This window comes from Atractosteus spatula, chromosome 26 (assembly GCF_055471065.1).
Source record: "Atractosteus spatula isolate fAtrSpa1 chromosome 26, fAtrSpa1.hap1, whole genome shotgun sequence".
NCBI classification, from domain to species: domain Eukaryota; kingdom Metazoa; phylum Chordata; class Actinopteri; order Semionotiformes; family Lepisosteidae; genus Atractosteus; species Atractosteus spatula.
Genome location: NC_142731.1, coordinates 1,195,590 through 1,211,379, shown reverse-complemented (window position 1 = coordinate 1,211,379; position 15,790 = coordinate 1,195,590). Strand labels below are relative to the sequence as shown.

The 15,790-nt window shown below is 42.8% G+C and overlaps 2 protein-coding genes across 3 annotated transcripts in view; one reads left to right on the top strand and one right to left on the bottom strand.

The window, feature by feature from the left end:
* Window positions 1-588: 588 nt before the first annotated feature.
* LOC148814564 (migration and invasion enhancer 1-like) lies at window positions 589-7,050 on the top strand. The gene is made up of 4 exons (XM_088906059.1): window positions 589-745; window positions 2,591-2,688; window positions 4,994-5,070; window positions 5,706-7,050. The coding sequence occupies exons 1-4, from the start codon at window positions 717-719 to the stop codon at window positions 5,787-5,789; spliced, it is 288 nt and encodes a 95-aa protein (XP_088762185.1). The 5' UTR covers window positions 589-716; the 3' UTR covers window positions 5,790-7,050.
* A 2,109-nt stretch (window positions 7,051-9,159) lies between these two features.
* Window positions 9,160-15,790, bottom strand: part of LOC148814563 (MAGUK p55 subfamily member 3-like) — a 43,403-nt gene continuing 36,772 nt past the window's right edge. For both annotated transcript variants that reach the window (XM_088906071.1, XM_088906070.1), the window contains 3 exons: window positions 15,473-15,581; window positions 13,965-14,090; window positions 9,160-13,105 (listed from right to left, as the gene is read on the bottom strand). In XM_088906071.1, the coding sequence (XP_088762197.1) occupies window positions 12,926-13,105; window positions 13,965-14,090; window positions 15,473-15,581 (415 nt within the window). In that variant the 3' untranslated portion in view covers window positions 9,160-12,925. The remainder of the gene's footprint in view (window positions 13,106-13,964; window positions 14,091-15,472; window positions 15,582-15,790) is intronic.

Sequence of the window (15,790 nt, the reverse complement as noted above, 5' to 3'; positions counted from 1 at the left end):
ACTTCTCGCCATCCAATATAAATGGACAAAAATATAGTTATATATTTTCAGAGTAGTATTTTTATTTCTAGGCTATACGACGTGCAGTCTTAGTGCGAGCTGGTGGTAAGAGTGCCAGTGAGGTGGATCTTTTTCATAGTTTTCGCTCTACAAAATACACCAATTGTAGTAAACGAGCGTACATTTTACAAGGCTGTTCAAGGGCGAAGAGAGTGGAAATAGTTGTGAGACAATATCATTAAAATGGATTTCTCCGTTTAAATATATTTTCAGTATTTTGTGGAATAATACAAAACTCCTCCCCATTTTGATACAGTTAGTCACCTGAACAGGTTCTTCTTCACTAGTAACATTAACTGTATTCCTAGCTAAATGCGATATCAGAGTCTGTATTCATTGTAACAGTTCTTTGATTCTTTGACACTCGAAGAAGGCTCCGCAGCCGAGACGTCGTGTTTCTTTTCGTCTCGTTTCAGCAGGGAATAAACCTTTACTTGTCCCTTTGCAGCCTGTGCTGCTTGAACTACTCCATCATAATAACCATACTGCATGTTCACATGGAATCGTCCCAGGTGGACAGTGGTCAGAGAACAACGGCAGGGGGCGCCAGGGAGCTGGATTGACGGGCTTGCTTGTGTGCAGCTCGGGTTACTTCATAACCCCAACCAGGAAGAAAGAGACAGCAAGCAGGTCTGTGCTGCAGGAGAGAAGGCAGAATGGGCGTGCGAGTCCGAGTCGAATATTGGTGAGCGACTTTATATTTAATTTCCATTCGGGCAGGAGCAGATAGAAAGACGAAATGGCATTTCAGGGTAATAATCAATAGTGAATCAAGGTAACTAGCTAAACCTACGATTTGGTCGTGTTAAATGTTTACCATCTCGTAGACAACGTCTAGGGGATACGGGCAATTGAATTCCAATTGCGGTTAAAGGTATTCAGATAATGTACTGTATCTCACATGTCTGGTTTCTCAGTGTTTAACTGTCAAGAGAGTGTTTTTATATTATACTGCCACCCATGCTTTCCTGCTTTGTCTGCATGCAGCAGCTTCTGTATATCTTTTTTCGTGACTACCCACCTCACACCGGTTTGCTATCTTTGATATTTTTGTTTCAGCTTCAAAAGTTGGTTTCGTTCAATCTTGAGTTTGAAAATAAGGCTAGGAATTGACATTTTACATGCTGTGCAGGTGAACTACAGTACTGGCCGTGTTAATATGGAGGTCGTTCGGACTCGGTCGCCATTGCGGCTCCGAACAGCGGAGCCAAAATGGCGTCTATGTGATTTTTTTTTGTAACCTGTTATTAAAGAGGGATTGGTTGGAAGTGATGCAATTGTTTTCTAACAGCTGTAGTACAAGTCAATAGCTAATATCAACAGGAAGAAAACTGACCCGATAAGGGAAATTACATTTTTTGTAGAAGTTGTTTTAGATGGGTAGTACCAATATCCCAGTATTCCATATAGAGTCTATGAGGTACAATAATTATATTCCAGTCAGTTACTCTACAAAGCGATAATTCCTTATTCCTTTTGCACAATCTGTTGGTCTGGTAAAATGTTACAAGCTCTTATATGTATTGTTTTGTTATAGTGCAAGAGCAATGAAGTAGTCATCAGAAATTCATCAATTTCCCTTCAGGATCAATAATGTCTTACAGGGTACTTACAATCATAACGGTATCATCAGTCTTGCGTGTTCTGATGAAGAACTCAACTGTTACGTCTTTTCAATTTGTTTTATAAGTGAAGAGCAGGAAAAGACAGTTCTTTTGCTGTCATCGATTGCTGCCGGGATGAGATGACTGTGCGCTTTGAGCCTCTTTGAAATCTTTGAAGAGGCCCAATGAATCTTGTTTGTGTGTGGTGTTGGCATTGTGCTGAAAAATAGTTGATAATGAAAGCGTCATCCAGTTCAGGGATGTGGGGGAGCTGGAGTCTATCCTGGCAAGCATTGGGCACAAAGCAGGGTACACCCTGGTTGAAGGGCACACACACTGATGCCAGGGCTAATTTTCTCAAAAGCCCATCAGCCCACCAGCATGTCTTTGGACTGTGGGAGGACACCGGAGCACCCGGAGGAAACCCGCGAGAACATGGGGGGAATAAACAATATGCATACCGCACACAGATAGCATTCCAGGTCAGGAACTGAACCCAGGGCACCCTCACTGTGAGGCAGCAGTGCTACCCACTGTCGCCATGCTGCCCTGTGAGTGTACTCTGGGATGGAAAAAACTAAGAAACACTGTTTCTGAGCATGTTTATGCTTGTTGTTTATTGTTTATTACTGTTTATGCTGTCTTTGAGTAGCGTTCTGTAACCCATGCTTGTATCACCTCAGTCAGCTTATCGTTAATTTGTACCAGCTAGACTAGCGCCATTGTAACATTCAGCATGTTTTCGGTTTCTCTGCCCGTTGTCCATTTCAGACTTGTTGCACTGAGTCTACAGGCCCACGTGGCAGGTCTCTATCCTAGAGAAGCTGCCAGCAACGGCACTGTGGAGTTGAATGTCGTTCTATAGTTTGGCAAACACTCACGGGATACATGTTTCTTCCCCCTCTCCCCCCGCCTGTGTCTCTCAGTGGCTCATGAGGCTACGAGCCCCGCTATCAGGAGCTAGCGCAGGTGGTGACCGGCGAGTTTCCTGATGCGGAGGTGTCTGGCTTCGTCGGAAGAACAGGTAACATTTCTCACTTCCTTCAGGGTTTTGTTTGCATTACATCTGAATAAACCCCCAGCACTCCAGTGATCACAGAGCAGCAAGAGAAAGAGGCATGCCGGCATAGTATGCTAAACCTGTCACAGATCTAATAGGAGTCCCATAGGGCCTGAGCTCATCTAGATTTCTGGAGCTCGAAGCAGGCTGAGAGCAGAAGACTCCCCAAGGGACGAAACACTGGTGAGCTGCAGGTAACCCAAGCAATTACTGATGCGCAAACTATGAAATAAACAACTAGAGCTCATTAATGTCCCGAGGCAGGCCTGGGTGTGCCGCAGCATTGACAGGTTCTGGCATTCTAATGAAAAATATTTATGGAGCAGAGAGAGTGGGTGGTAAGCTCATCAGACAGCTTTTGCTAATTTTTTTTGGGCAGCCCCTTAACAACTAGTTGAGGTGTGCGGTTCTTCTTCTCTTTTGAAAATACAACTGGTACAACTTTTGGAACAGATGTATGGGAAAGTATTATATTGCACACAAGATCTGCAGCTACTGCTTCACAGGTATCATTTTTGAAGTTCAAGGTTATGTAGCAGCTTTTTTCATTCCATTTTGATCTTAAATCATTAAAGTGGCTCTTTATCGTCAGTGTAGTTCCCACTCAGGGTTGGTAGTAAATGTTGGTTTATATAAACCACTGTATCATCTAAGTATGACTCAGCAGACAGTCTTCATATATCCATAGTTTCTGGTCTTGGCTGTGCTCCCAGGTGTGTTCTGATTGCTTTTGAAGAGAGTAATAATTAGTCATTATTTCCAAAGTATCATGGATGACTTAACATATAGGAGGAGATCCAGTTACCTTTACCTGCTCCGAAGTGCAGCACTCTTCTGGGCAGTGCATGGCAGCCATAATGTGCCTGCAGCCCCACTGCAGAGGAGATCAGCGGGAGGGGTGACAGATTGCTTCACAAATAAAGATAAACCTTGGAGAGGCCCGAACTTGTCAGTCCAGAGTGGGATTTTGTTGGGGAATTGTTGTGACACCCCTACTCTTAATGAGAAGTACTGAAATGTCACTGGGACCTTTGTTTTACGCCCTAGGTATGGCACCTTCTGCAGCGCACTGCTCATGCTCACTATACTAGGATACTAATTTGGAAATTCTGGTCCAGATGGTAAAGCTTCACCTGTGGGCTCGCTCAGAGCCTGGCTTTCCTAAGTTCTCCCATCCCAGTACTGACCAGGCCCAAACTTGCTTAGTCTCTGAGCTCTGATGAAACCAGGGTGCAAGGTAACAACACTTCTGTTCTTTCTGTGTGACCAACCACATGGAGTGGATCAGCAATGTGTCAGTTTTGCCCATACTGGAATTAGTACATTGGTAATACTATTATTGCTAATAGGCAGATGGGGCATAGTTTTTTATTTGCCCTACTTTTTCCATTCATGGCGAATTGCATTCAAAACTTTTTCTGCACGATTCAAAATAATGCAAAACATACATAGTATAGTTTGGAATAAACAAAAAGTCAAGAATTCTGTACGTAGCAGGTCTAAAGAATCTAAAGGCTCTGTCTTAACAGGTGGGTTTTTCTTTACTGGGCAAAGTAGTCAGAGATGGTAATGATCTTTATCATTTAATGGCCCCAAATCTGATTTTTGTGTAAAAGTAAGAATTGATTATATGTTGTTGCACTATTTACTTCTATAGAAAAATAACTATAAATGTTTCATTATTTTATAACTGTTTACAGGCAATGAATCTTTGACATCCTAATGGGTCTCTCTTAATCTATTTTGAATTAACCCATGTAGAATATTCTAATTTTATTGTGTTATGCAAAGCATGCATACTTTTATGTTAGATACATACAAAAATAAGTATGACAAGCATACTTGTCATTCTTGTCAGAGTAAGCATTCTTAAGGATGAAAAGTTACATTCACAGAATACTGATTTGGCAAAAAAACGGACTTGAGTTCAGTGAGAACAACACCTTTATTAACTTGCAGAGGCATACTTTGCAGGTTATGCACCTTCAATATGACGAAGAGTCCATTTTTAAATAGCACATAACTCACATCGGGATCTTTGGGCTGCAGTGTCTGGCCAGTGTCAATCTTGATTCTGCATTCTAACGCTTTTGGCATGACTGAAGTTCACCCAGGCATCTAGACACCAGGGTGTCGGATTATGGTGTTTGTAACTTGAAATAAATATATTTCTTTGAGCAACTGTATTTGAATTCCAGCAGAAGTATAACACAGAGTGTGTGTTCTTACATAGTCTCTGAGTCATTTGAACTGCATTTTGCTGTTGTAGGCAGCTTTGAGATTGAAATCAATGAGCAGCTGGTGTTCTCCAAGCTGGAAACCAGTGGCTTCCCTTATGAGGATGACGTAAGTATTGTTATTCTGGGCTTCGGGATACAAAATGCCTTTAACATTGTGGTAGATCTGAAGTAGCTAATGAAGAAGATGCTCTGTATACCACCACGTCTGAAAGTTTGCCAGATCTCTTGTAGAAAATTGTTACAAACTGGAGATGAGATGTTCAAACAGCATGAAATTAAAAATTGTCTTGTCTTTAAACTATGTGATGTGTGAGTATGTGATGCTGGATGAGAAAAGCTAAATGGTTAGTTACTAAGTGGTATTAAAAACATAACAAATGACTATTGGAGACGAAGTGAGAATCGTATCTGGAAATCCAGCTGTGACATCATGCATGTATTCATTTGTTCTTGGAGAGACTGAATTTAGACAAAAAATGCACCAAAGGCCAGTTATCATGGACTTGGGTGATTACTCATCTCAAATCCAAATTGCTTGAGTATAAAGCAAAAATAGCAATTTTCACTTCACTGTCCCAGTACTTGCGGAGGGCACTGTACCTCAATTTAAGATGACTTCTGAAATTATGTTGGAACAAAATCTGGAGTGAACCCTGAGCAGTGTGTGAATTCGGTGTAGTAAGGGCCATGTCTCGAGATTTACCGGGATGGTGTCTGGCTGTTGTGTCCCTTTCTATTCAGATCATGAACGCGGTGCAGAGAGCACACGATGGGGAGCCGGTAGAGAAAATCACCAACAGCCGGCCCCCTTGCGTCATCCTGTAACCGGGACAGCAGCATCTCAACAACAGGGCAGCCAGGTCCAACCCCCTCTTCCCCACTGAAACCTCCAGCATCCAGGGCAGAAACCCCACTGACCTCCACCATGCCTCCACATTGCAGCACAGTGGAGGAAGAAGGAAACGGGAGAACATCGCAAATACTGTATCTTATTCATCACTGTGCAAAAGAACTTCTCACACCATTAAAATATTCAAACCCTTTGCGCTCTGTTGTCCAAAAGGGTGTAGTGAACAGATCAACACAGATGCGAGTTAACATGTCGGCCTTCTGTGAATGCTTAGCTGTCCCTATCCACCTATCCAGAATGCATAAACAAACCTTTCAGATTAATTAGACATAGTTTTCCTTATGCGACAGAATTGCTGGTGCAGGCTTCTGAAGGGAAAAGAGATTTGATTAAATTGTTTTTCTAGATCAATGGAGCTAGTCAAAGGCGTTTCTTTGTAATCATCATTTATTTTTTCTCCTGAAGGTCAAATCTCTGGTCTTTTTCTGAATTTTACTGAAGTGTTGGTCTTGCAGGATTTTGAAAGGTAGAATTCACATCCAGCCATTGTCTAACCGTGAAATAGAAGGACACCTCTGTTCTTAAGTTAACTGCTAAGTGTCCAAAAGGTATTGTAAAATTTAATTTTCTAATTTTCTAAAAACGTCCAAAACGATACAGACTTGATAGAGTAAATAGCAGAGATACCTGGAGGTGTTTGAATGGAAGATGGATAATAATAGCAAATTGCTATGAAATAAAATGAGGGGGTGATACAATGCTGGTGAATTGTTGTTGTATAATAGATGCAGTGTAGCCACCTGTCTGTATCTTTAAAGAGAAGATGTTACTGAACGGAACACAGCGGGAGGTTTCAGTGACTCTCCTGGGTCTGGTCCGGTCCTCTGGATGTCAAGTCATTCATGATTACTTTAGCTGAAACATGAACGTTAAGGTATGAAATTGCCAGACCTGGCACCCTTAGATCAGGAACAGACCCAGGAGAGGCCAGAGGGGATCCTTTCCTCAAGCACTCAAACTGAGGGGCAGTCCAGACCCTGTGAGACAGGTCTGTTCTGCATGGCTAAACACAGCCTGAGGCCAAGCTAGGAGCACATGCCTGTCTATGGCCTGTGCAGATAGGTTTAGGAATTGGGAGTAGAGTAATATGCTGTATGTGTTTAAAGAGTTTGTTACCACAGTTATCTTTATGAATGATGGCATGAAGTAATAAATGTCTTTTCTGAGCAACACAAACTGTCTTCCAATTTTTTAAATCATGAAGATTTGTACAGAGATACATGCACACATACCCTAGCCCCCAGCCCTATATTGTGTGGATATTCAGCTGGTATTTGTGCAGTGTAGTGACAGCTGTGCTTTTTATCGAGATAACATGTCCTCCCACTATAAAGTCAGCAAGGTGATATTTGTAAAAGGAACACTAGATGTCAGTAGCAGATTGCTTGCTTGTGTGCCTGAAGGGGAGCCAGGGAAGTTATTTAATAAAATTATTGTGCAAAGGATACACATACTGTTAACTAGAGGGAGGACTGAAATATTGGCCTATATTGCCTATAGTTTTTTACTCCATTGTGGACACAAACTAGCAAATGTCAGTGAATTGTAAAGTTTTTGGATTTAGAGCTCAGGGTAGTGACCCCGAAATCTAGTCCCTCCTCCCACTTCTTGAATGATACCTTGTAGAAGCGTGGGTGTGTGTGTGGGTGTGGGGGGAGGGGGTGTTTACTAGGTTTTTCCTTGCTCAGACACCCTGTTCTGCCTCTTCATTCCATTTTTCCAAGAATGCTGTATGGCACATCTCGTGATCCCACTTTGAAGTCTGCCTGCTTCTTCATGCTCTCTCTGTGATTGCTAAAGGTGCTGCAGTTGAGGAAACGAGAAATATCGTGCTGTGCTCTCAAACATGCCAGCCACTTCACCAGGATGTTCAATAAGCTTTTACAAAATGTCAAATTTACAGAGAACTGTTGTGCCCACTGAGAGGAAGAAACAAGAGTCATATAACTGACAATTCAAATATTTCTAAAATAGAAAATAATTTTGATGCTGTAGCACCTACCACCCCTTACATCTTTTTATTAGCCTGCTTAAATTACAGAAAAAGTACCAAGGAAAACCCGATAGAATAGGGGGAAAACCAACTGCTGTGTCAGAGGCGCTGAGATGGGTGATTGGATAGCCTGGCCAAACAGGATCAGCCACGTAGGTTTGCTTAAAAAAAGGGAAACAACTGCTTCCAATTAAATAACGGTTTCTGGTTAAATGTGAATCGGGGAGAGGGAGAAGGGTTTTCTCTCCCCCCCCCCCAGGAGGGGATGGTATTCTAGAGCTCACAGATCCCACGGCTGAGGGAGAATCTGCACCTGTATGGTATGATTCCACTTACTGCCTCCTGTGCAAAAATCCGGAAGAGAAGGGAAGTGGTAGCCTGGGTTAAGAAAAACATTTTATTTCAGGGTGTGCATTGGTGAAGCAGCCTTCCAAGCAGTTGACCCGGGTTCAATTCCCAGCCACCACATGGACAACTGTTTTATTTTATTTTCATTGCCAGCAACTACTGCTGCATGCTGTATTGTTGTGCATTTGATGAATAAACGTTGATTGGGTTGCCTGGGAAAAGCAGCCCAGTTTCAACCTGGTTACTGAGAGGTTTCCCTGGAGGGAAAATATCGTTATCAATCCCAGAGGGGGTCACTGTAGGAGAAAAAAGAAGATTATACAGAGAGAAAATACAATGATATTTCTATAATGAGAAAAAAAAGGGTTTATGGTTCAAGAGGAAATTAAACTCCCCTTGGACTGTATCTGTTTTCCTCTGTTATTTCACTAATGGGAGTACAGACAATGTCAATACTGTATATACAGCTTGTATGGTTTGTTCATCTTCAGGAAATCCTGATGAAAAGCTGTTCAAGGTGTGGTATCTGAAGTACAGAGAAAATTCAGCTTTAATTTACAGTCCTACTCCTGTAAAAAGGGATGAGCAATACATAAACAATATTTTAAAGAAAAATACTGTATTGACTGAATATACTGACATCAGAACTGCCAGAAGTCTCTAGAAAGTGTTCTGAAGAATTTAATTGGTTTTGAAGAAAAAAGGGTAGATTTATTCCTATTAAATGATTACATAATCATATTTTTACAGTAATTCTGTATAGTTATACAGAATAACGATTAGTTTCATAACATAATTATTATTATAATTATTTCTCTTAAGAGGCACCAAAAAGTTGTTTCCTTGTGATTTAATGGGTATTTACAATAATAATTATTATAGAAATAGTAAGAATGGAAAATAATCTGGGAATACAGAAAAGCAAAACATCACTGTTGTGAAAATTTTATGCCACTGATATTTTACTACAGCTGTTCTCACAATCACTTTACAAGTCCCACATGGAAGATCATTTTACAAGCTACAGTACAGGTTTACTAAAACATTTTCTTTCAGGTCTTATTTTTTTACAACACAGGGTGAGCTTGAAGATCAGGCATCCAGTAGCCACATCAAAACGCATTCATACAATGTGGCAGACTACAGTAGGTTGTATAGTACTAATATACTGTAAGGGGAACAAGTAGAATTTCACTGTGAAGCCTGGGATGACTGAGACCCCTGCTGGCCAAGATTTATCACTGTATAAAGACGAAAAGAGAAAACCTATTCTGGAAGTGGACTGGCATATCTGATTTACAAGAAAGCAAGATCTGATCTTTAGCTCAGATTACAATTAGAGTATGGGCCGATAGTTGTACTGCTTCTTCATGTTTGCCTTTATAGCAAGGCCTCTCAGGATTTTGCCTTTTGCATCTTTTTCACTTTCCAAAAAGTTGTTTTTTTCCTAAAGATCAAATATCTGGGATATACAGTAACTATTTAGATTAAGTTACCCCCTGATGGCTTGAGAGCTATATGGTACACATGCCCGATTGTGAAATTAATGCCTCCAGAATTTTGTCTTCAGCAGGCAGTGTATCTGAGGAAGCAGAGGTATTGAGTCATCATCGAGGGTGATTTGTTAGTTCTGGTTATTTAAATGTTATTCCTTTTTAACAATGCAATAATCGGGGTCTGTTTTTCTGAGTTCTCTGTATTTTTGTTTCCTTTTCCCCATCAATCATGGGTTTGGGTATAGGGGATTTTTATCTGCATGAATGAGCCCCTGAGTTGCCACTGGACATCATGAACCCTAGTCAACAGTCTCCACACATCTAGAAATCCATATACAGTAAATGACAGGGGACCCTGTGGTATCAAGTCAGAGAATAGCTTACCTACACAGTTTTCCACTGCATTTTTACCATCATTTCATATGGCTTAACAGAAGTAATGTGTGTGTTTTTCCCTGTTCACTGGGTAGCTTGTTCCATTTTTACCCTGAATGTCCCGGAGGTAAGGAAGCACCACATGGTTGAGGATCTCGTGTTAATAGCAGACTAGCACGGATGTCACATGAGGACTACTGATGCAACCAGGATCCACACTAATGCACGTCTTTAATCAGAAAGCAATTATTTATCTTTCATTCAGTCCTGTTACCCATCCATTATCAGAAACCTGCTTATTCCCAGCAAGGGTCACAGCAACATGAGAGTATAGGGTACATGTCAGAACCACACCCTGGATAGGATGCTAGTCTACTACTGGGCACATGGCAGGACCCTACCATGGACAAGACACCAGTCTATCACTGGGCACATGGCAGGACCACACCCTGTACAGGACACCAGTCTATCACTGGGCACATGGCAGGACTACACCTTGGACAGGACACCAGTCTATCACTGGGCACATGGCAGGACCACGCCCTGGACAGGACACCAGTCTATCACTGGGCATACCCATGTTGATAAATTACAGACACAAGATAATCTAGTGTATCTTTTGGAGGTACAAATAAACTGGAGCACCAGGAGAAAATCCACGCAGACACATGGAGACCATACAAACTCCACTGAGAAGGTGCCCCAGTCTGGGATCCTACCCAGGCTGCAAGATCCACATTTGTATTGCAATTAGTAATCCAGCATTTCTGAAGTCATGATTCTAGAGGTCTGAGATTGTTCTGTGAATGAGACACATACACAAACAAGAAAACATGGAGTCCGTTTTTCTCACTCTGACTGATTTTGGGAAAGCTAGTTACATCTATTTCCCACTGGGAATGTTGCTGGAAATCTGGTTCAGAGGTTTTTTTTTATTTAAAGTTATTAGGGTGAAGACAAGTGCAGTTTGGCCAACGCACTATGTCCACCTTTCCCCAAGAGATACAGAATAAGGTATAAATTCCCAGTTACAGTTTTTGGCAAGGCCTGCATGCAACTACAGGAGCAGTTAAACAGCTTTCTGTCTCAAAGGAGATTTTCCTGTCCACCTTATGGAAGTCACCATAAAAGATGAGGATGATGATGCCATCAGCCAGCTGTGAACAATATCCAACAGACCTTGGCGTACTATTGGCTTAGTGTCACCAGGACGTGACAAGCTTAAACCAGTCCGGTATCGTCTTGCTTCTCAACACAAAGCTGCCTGGTTTGCCCAAGCACTTATCAGTGACAGCTTCATCTATCTACTATTCAGCACTCTCACGATTGCAGTTGTAATAAGAATATAAGAAAGGTTATGAAAAGAGGAATCAAATATTTCATCAGCCCATCTAACCCATAAGGTTGTTAAGCAGCTAACTGATTTGAGCGTCCAATCCAGCTTGAAATAAGCCAGTGTGTCAGCTTCAACAACATGGCTGGGTTCCATACTGCCAGATCCCTTTGAGTAAAGAAGTGCCTCCTCTCCTAGGTTATTCCCTGTAGTCTTCACCTGTGTCCCATGGTTAATGTTACACTGTTCATTCTGAAGAAATCTACTAGGTGGACTGTCAGTGCCTTTGATTTTGAATTCTTGGGAAAGGTCCTCTCTGTCTCATCTCTTTACTGTGGGGTTTACAGAGGTAGAAAAGCCAGATGACAGCACGCATTGTCTTCATCCTCTGAGTGTTGGCATGAGCATTGCTGCAGTGGGGTCTGCTTTCGGCTGGGGGGAGCAGTTTCTCATCATGCCCAGTAGTCACCTGATGTACAGAAAAGGTCATTCACTCACCCTTTCGGATCACAGATTCTACACCCAAAGAACAGAGTACAAACTCCAAACAAACTGTGCAGTTTTGTTCATTTTTCATTAATGAACCAAATTGTTTCGGGATACTTTTAAAAATTAGTTTAAAAATATGTGGTTGTTCTGAGGTTAATTAATTAATCCCTTGAAGCAGATTCATCAAACTCAAAATTGGACACAATCAATTGTGGGCCTCTAACTGGGGTTTAGTAATTGTTGTTGTTTGGATTGTTAAAATAAGCCACTGTTATTTCTTGTTTTTGCACTAAAAAAGCAGGAAACACTATGGCTTTTTCCAACCGTCCTGATATAAAAACACATTGCAATAGGTACAATGAAACCTGATGAAAATAAGTAGCATCCCCTTTTTTCTGTTTTAAAATCAGACTCTGGCTACAACACTGCAAGAGACAGCAGTTAAGGAAGATCCGTTCTGCCTGGTCTAGGTCCAGTCGAAGTCCTCTGGGAGCACACCTGTCCTTCTTTCTACTCTACAGATAGCACTTCAGCCAAAGTGAACAGACCTGGGATTGTAAAGAGGCTGTGTGGAGGAGAGTACAGTATATTCCTGTCGATCAGCAGTTTCAGATCACATGCCTAAGCAGACAAATCCATTTTTAGACCAGATTGATTTGGCTTCTGCTGAAGAAAAGGTGTTTATATCTCAGATCCCATATAAGTCCAGATGTGTGGAAACCTGGACATACTGTATATTAGGCCTGGAGTGCGTAGATCTGCCACCTCTTTTTGAGGTGGGCTAGGAGGTGCAGGAGTGCACATCTGGATGTCTGAATGGTCTCTCCATGTTGTTACTCAAGCTTTCCATCATCATTCAAAGTGACGTTTCCACTCCAGTTACCCAGAGGTCACTCTTGCAGCTGGTCTCTAATAGGGCTACAGCATGCGTACTGCTCCCAGCTTCACAGCACCAGTCAGAGATGAGGCCCGGGGGGCCTCCTGTACAGAGTCAATGGGATCCCTAGGAGCAGCTGGCTAGGTCCGCACCCAGCTGACTGGCACCCAGAAGGCCTCCCGCTCCAGCCTCTCCAAGATGGACTTGAGCTCGGCACAGGCGCTCTGCGTGTCCTCCTTGATGAGCACTCTGTCCACCAGATGGCCGTACTGCTGGTCAATCAGGATGGCTGACTGCCGCATCTCCTGCAGGTCTTCATCCTGAAGGAGTCAATACGATTGTCAAAGGGGCATGGCACTAAGAACTAACCAGGCGGGCACAAGCACGGTGCTGTGTGACAGCTAGATGAGGTAAACAAGCCTCCAGATGTTTGATACACTCACTTACCAGAACAGTAGGAGCTCCCCATTTAACTAGTAGAACCTCAGGGGTTCCTCCAAGGTCTGTACAATACATATTGCACTAGTTTCTTGCTTTACATCATTTGGGCACTATTGCACCCAGTACAAAAAGTTGTCTAAGAAAGTGGAAGTTGGAAAGGGAAGTACAGTGTTCAGCCAAAAGGTTGTGCAACTCAAACCCCCCATCAAAGCACACACAGTCTGGAGTCTGTACTTCTGCCACCCAGTAGCTTCAATGCTATTGCTACAGCAGCATGATTTCTGTACGAACTCAGCCACCTGCAGAACTGAACTCAAGGGCTTGCACCAGAATCTGTTGTAATAAAGTCTGTGAATTTTCTGTCTTTTCAGTAGTTTGGTCAAATTCTCATAACGATGAGATGAGCTGATCAATATAAGGGAGTAGAGAACTTAATACTTTGGCATTAACTCACCTGGCTGGGGAAATGACAGCGCTGGCCAAAGATCAGACACTGTCACTTTCCCCGTCACTTACAGAGAATGAACCAGGGAGGCAGCCGCAAGAGTGCAGCTGGGGTGGAGGGAGGGGGTCTGGAGAAGGTGTTTGCAGAGTTGGGGGTAACTAGCGAGTATTTATACACAGGAGAGCAGGTGTGCGAGATTAGAATTTGACCTTGTCCAGAACTTCTGTAAATTTACACCGTTAGCCAGGCATCAAGCAGATGTGAGAATTCGAGACTGGGTTCAGGTCCCTTACCATGATCCTGCCGTGTTCCCCAGCCCCTGGGGAGGTTGCACTCCGGCGGTGGCGGCTCTCGGGGATGCGCGGCTTGACGGAGATCACGTAGGGTTTGAACTCTGGCGTGCGCAGGCTCCTCAGTGCCTGGGGGACACGAGAGTGTGTGAGAGGACCAGACAGAGAGAAAGAGAGAACAGGGAGAGCAGGAGTTAGCTCTATCAAACGGCACCTGATTAGAAAACAATGAAATATCAGCCAGAAATGTCATTTTCAGCTAAGGAGCAGCACAACTGCCACCCTCTCAAATGGTTCTGGTTTTGATCCTTGACTAGAAACCACAAATCCACCCATCTGTTTGATTACCGCATCATCCAGTTCGGGTCATGGGAGAGCCGGAGCCAATCCTGGCAAGCAAAGGGCACAAGGCAGCATACACTCTGGATGGGACATCAGTCCACACACACAAAGATAGACACACTCCCACTAGGACCAATTTTCCCAGAAGCCAATTAACCTACCAGCATGCCATTGGCCTGTGGGAGGAAACTGGAGCACCCAGAGGAAACCCACATGAACAAAGGGGAAACAGACAAACTCCACGAGAATAGTACCCCAGGAATTGAACCCAGGGTTGCATGGCAGCAATGCTAACCACTGTGCCACCGTGTTACCCCAAACTCACAAATCAGAAAACTACAATTCTATCTTTTCAAAACACTGCAGATATTGTGTATTGTATTTCATTTCACTCCAGGATTATGCAGATAATGAAGATGCAGATTAATTCACCGTGCAGAAACAGACACTGAAGATGGTAAATGGCTTTGTTTATGTCAATGTTATCCCCGTGGAACATCTCAAGTCAAGACATTTGTTCTTTATTAGCATACAATACCCTAGTGAATCATTCTGTAATTCCAAACAGTTGATGATCTGAGTGGAGCATTAGTAAGAGAGATCGCTGTGAGGTGAGCGTGAGAGGATGAGACAATGAGACACAATTATTTAAGTACCCTTGGGTAAGACAGTAAACAACAGAATACAACAAATGACCCTTACACAGTTTTGCATTCTAGACCTCAGCAATAAAATTAAGTCATTTGTAGTATTCCTAATCCACCCAACTCTCTACTGAAACCCTCATACTAGATAGCACAGATCAAAGATGACAACAAATTCTCGTATGCCAAAATGAATGCTCAAAGGCTTAGAACAGATGCAACTCTCACTGACAGTACCACAGGTGCTGTCAAGCCACAAAGGGTACTGTTGTACAGCAAAGCACAGGAAATCAGGTCAATGTCAAACCCAGCGCTGGGTCAAGTCATAAACGAAAACTGGAAGTCCCAGTTACCTATGACAATGACATAGCTCAGATTCAAGCTTGCAACTCCTGTAATGCCTGCCCTCCAGGTGGAACCCAAATCAAGTTAAAGGCCCCTTCCAGGTATTTGAGTTTTCAGAATAAAATTTCCCGGGGCGGTCTTCACCCTGCTGCTGATTTCTGTCTGGGAAAGGTTCCTTACCTCTGGCTGTACATCCACCAGACAAAGTTTGTTCTTCGCTTGAACAGACCGAATGGCCTCCAGGCTGGTTCCGTACTGGTTCTCCTTATACTCCCCATGCTCGATGAACCTGAACAAAGACAGGAATGACAGCAAGACGCAACCTGATCCTTGGATTTGTGGAGGGCAACTGCGAACAAGAGTCTGCTCAGGCTAGGCTGATACAGATTTAGCACTGAAATGATCAACACTTGTCAGATGGGCTCCTTCTGTGTGTATGAGTTATATCATAATAAAATGGTATGTGCTAGTACTGCATGCGTGCTCCATCTTTTCTGT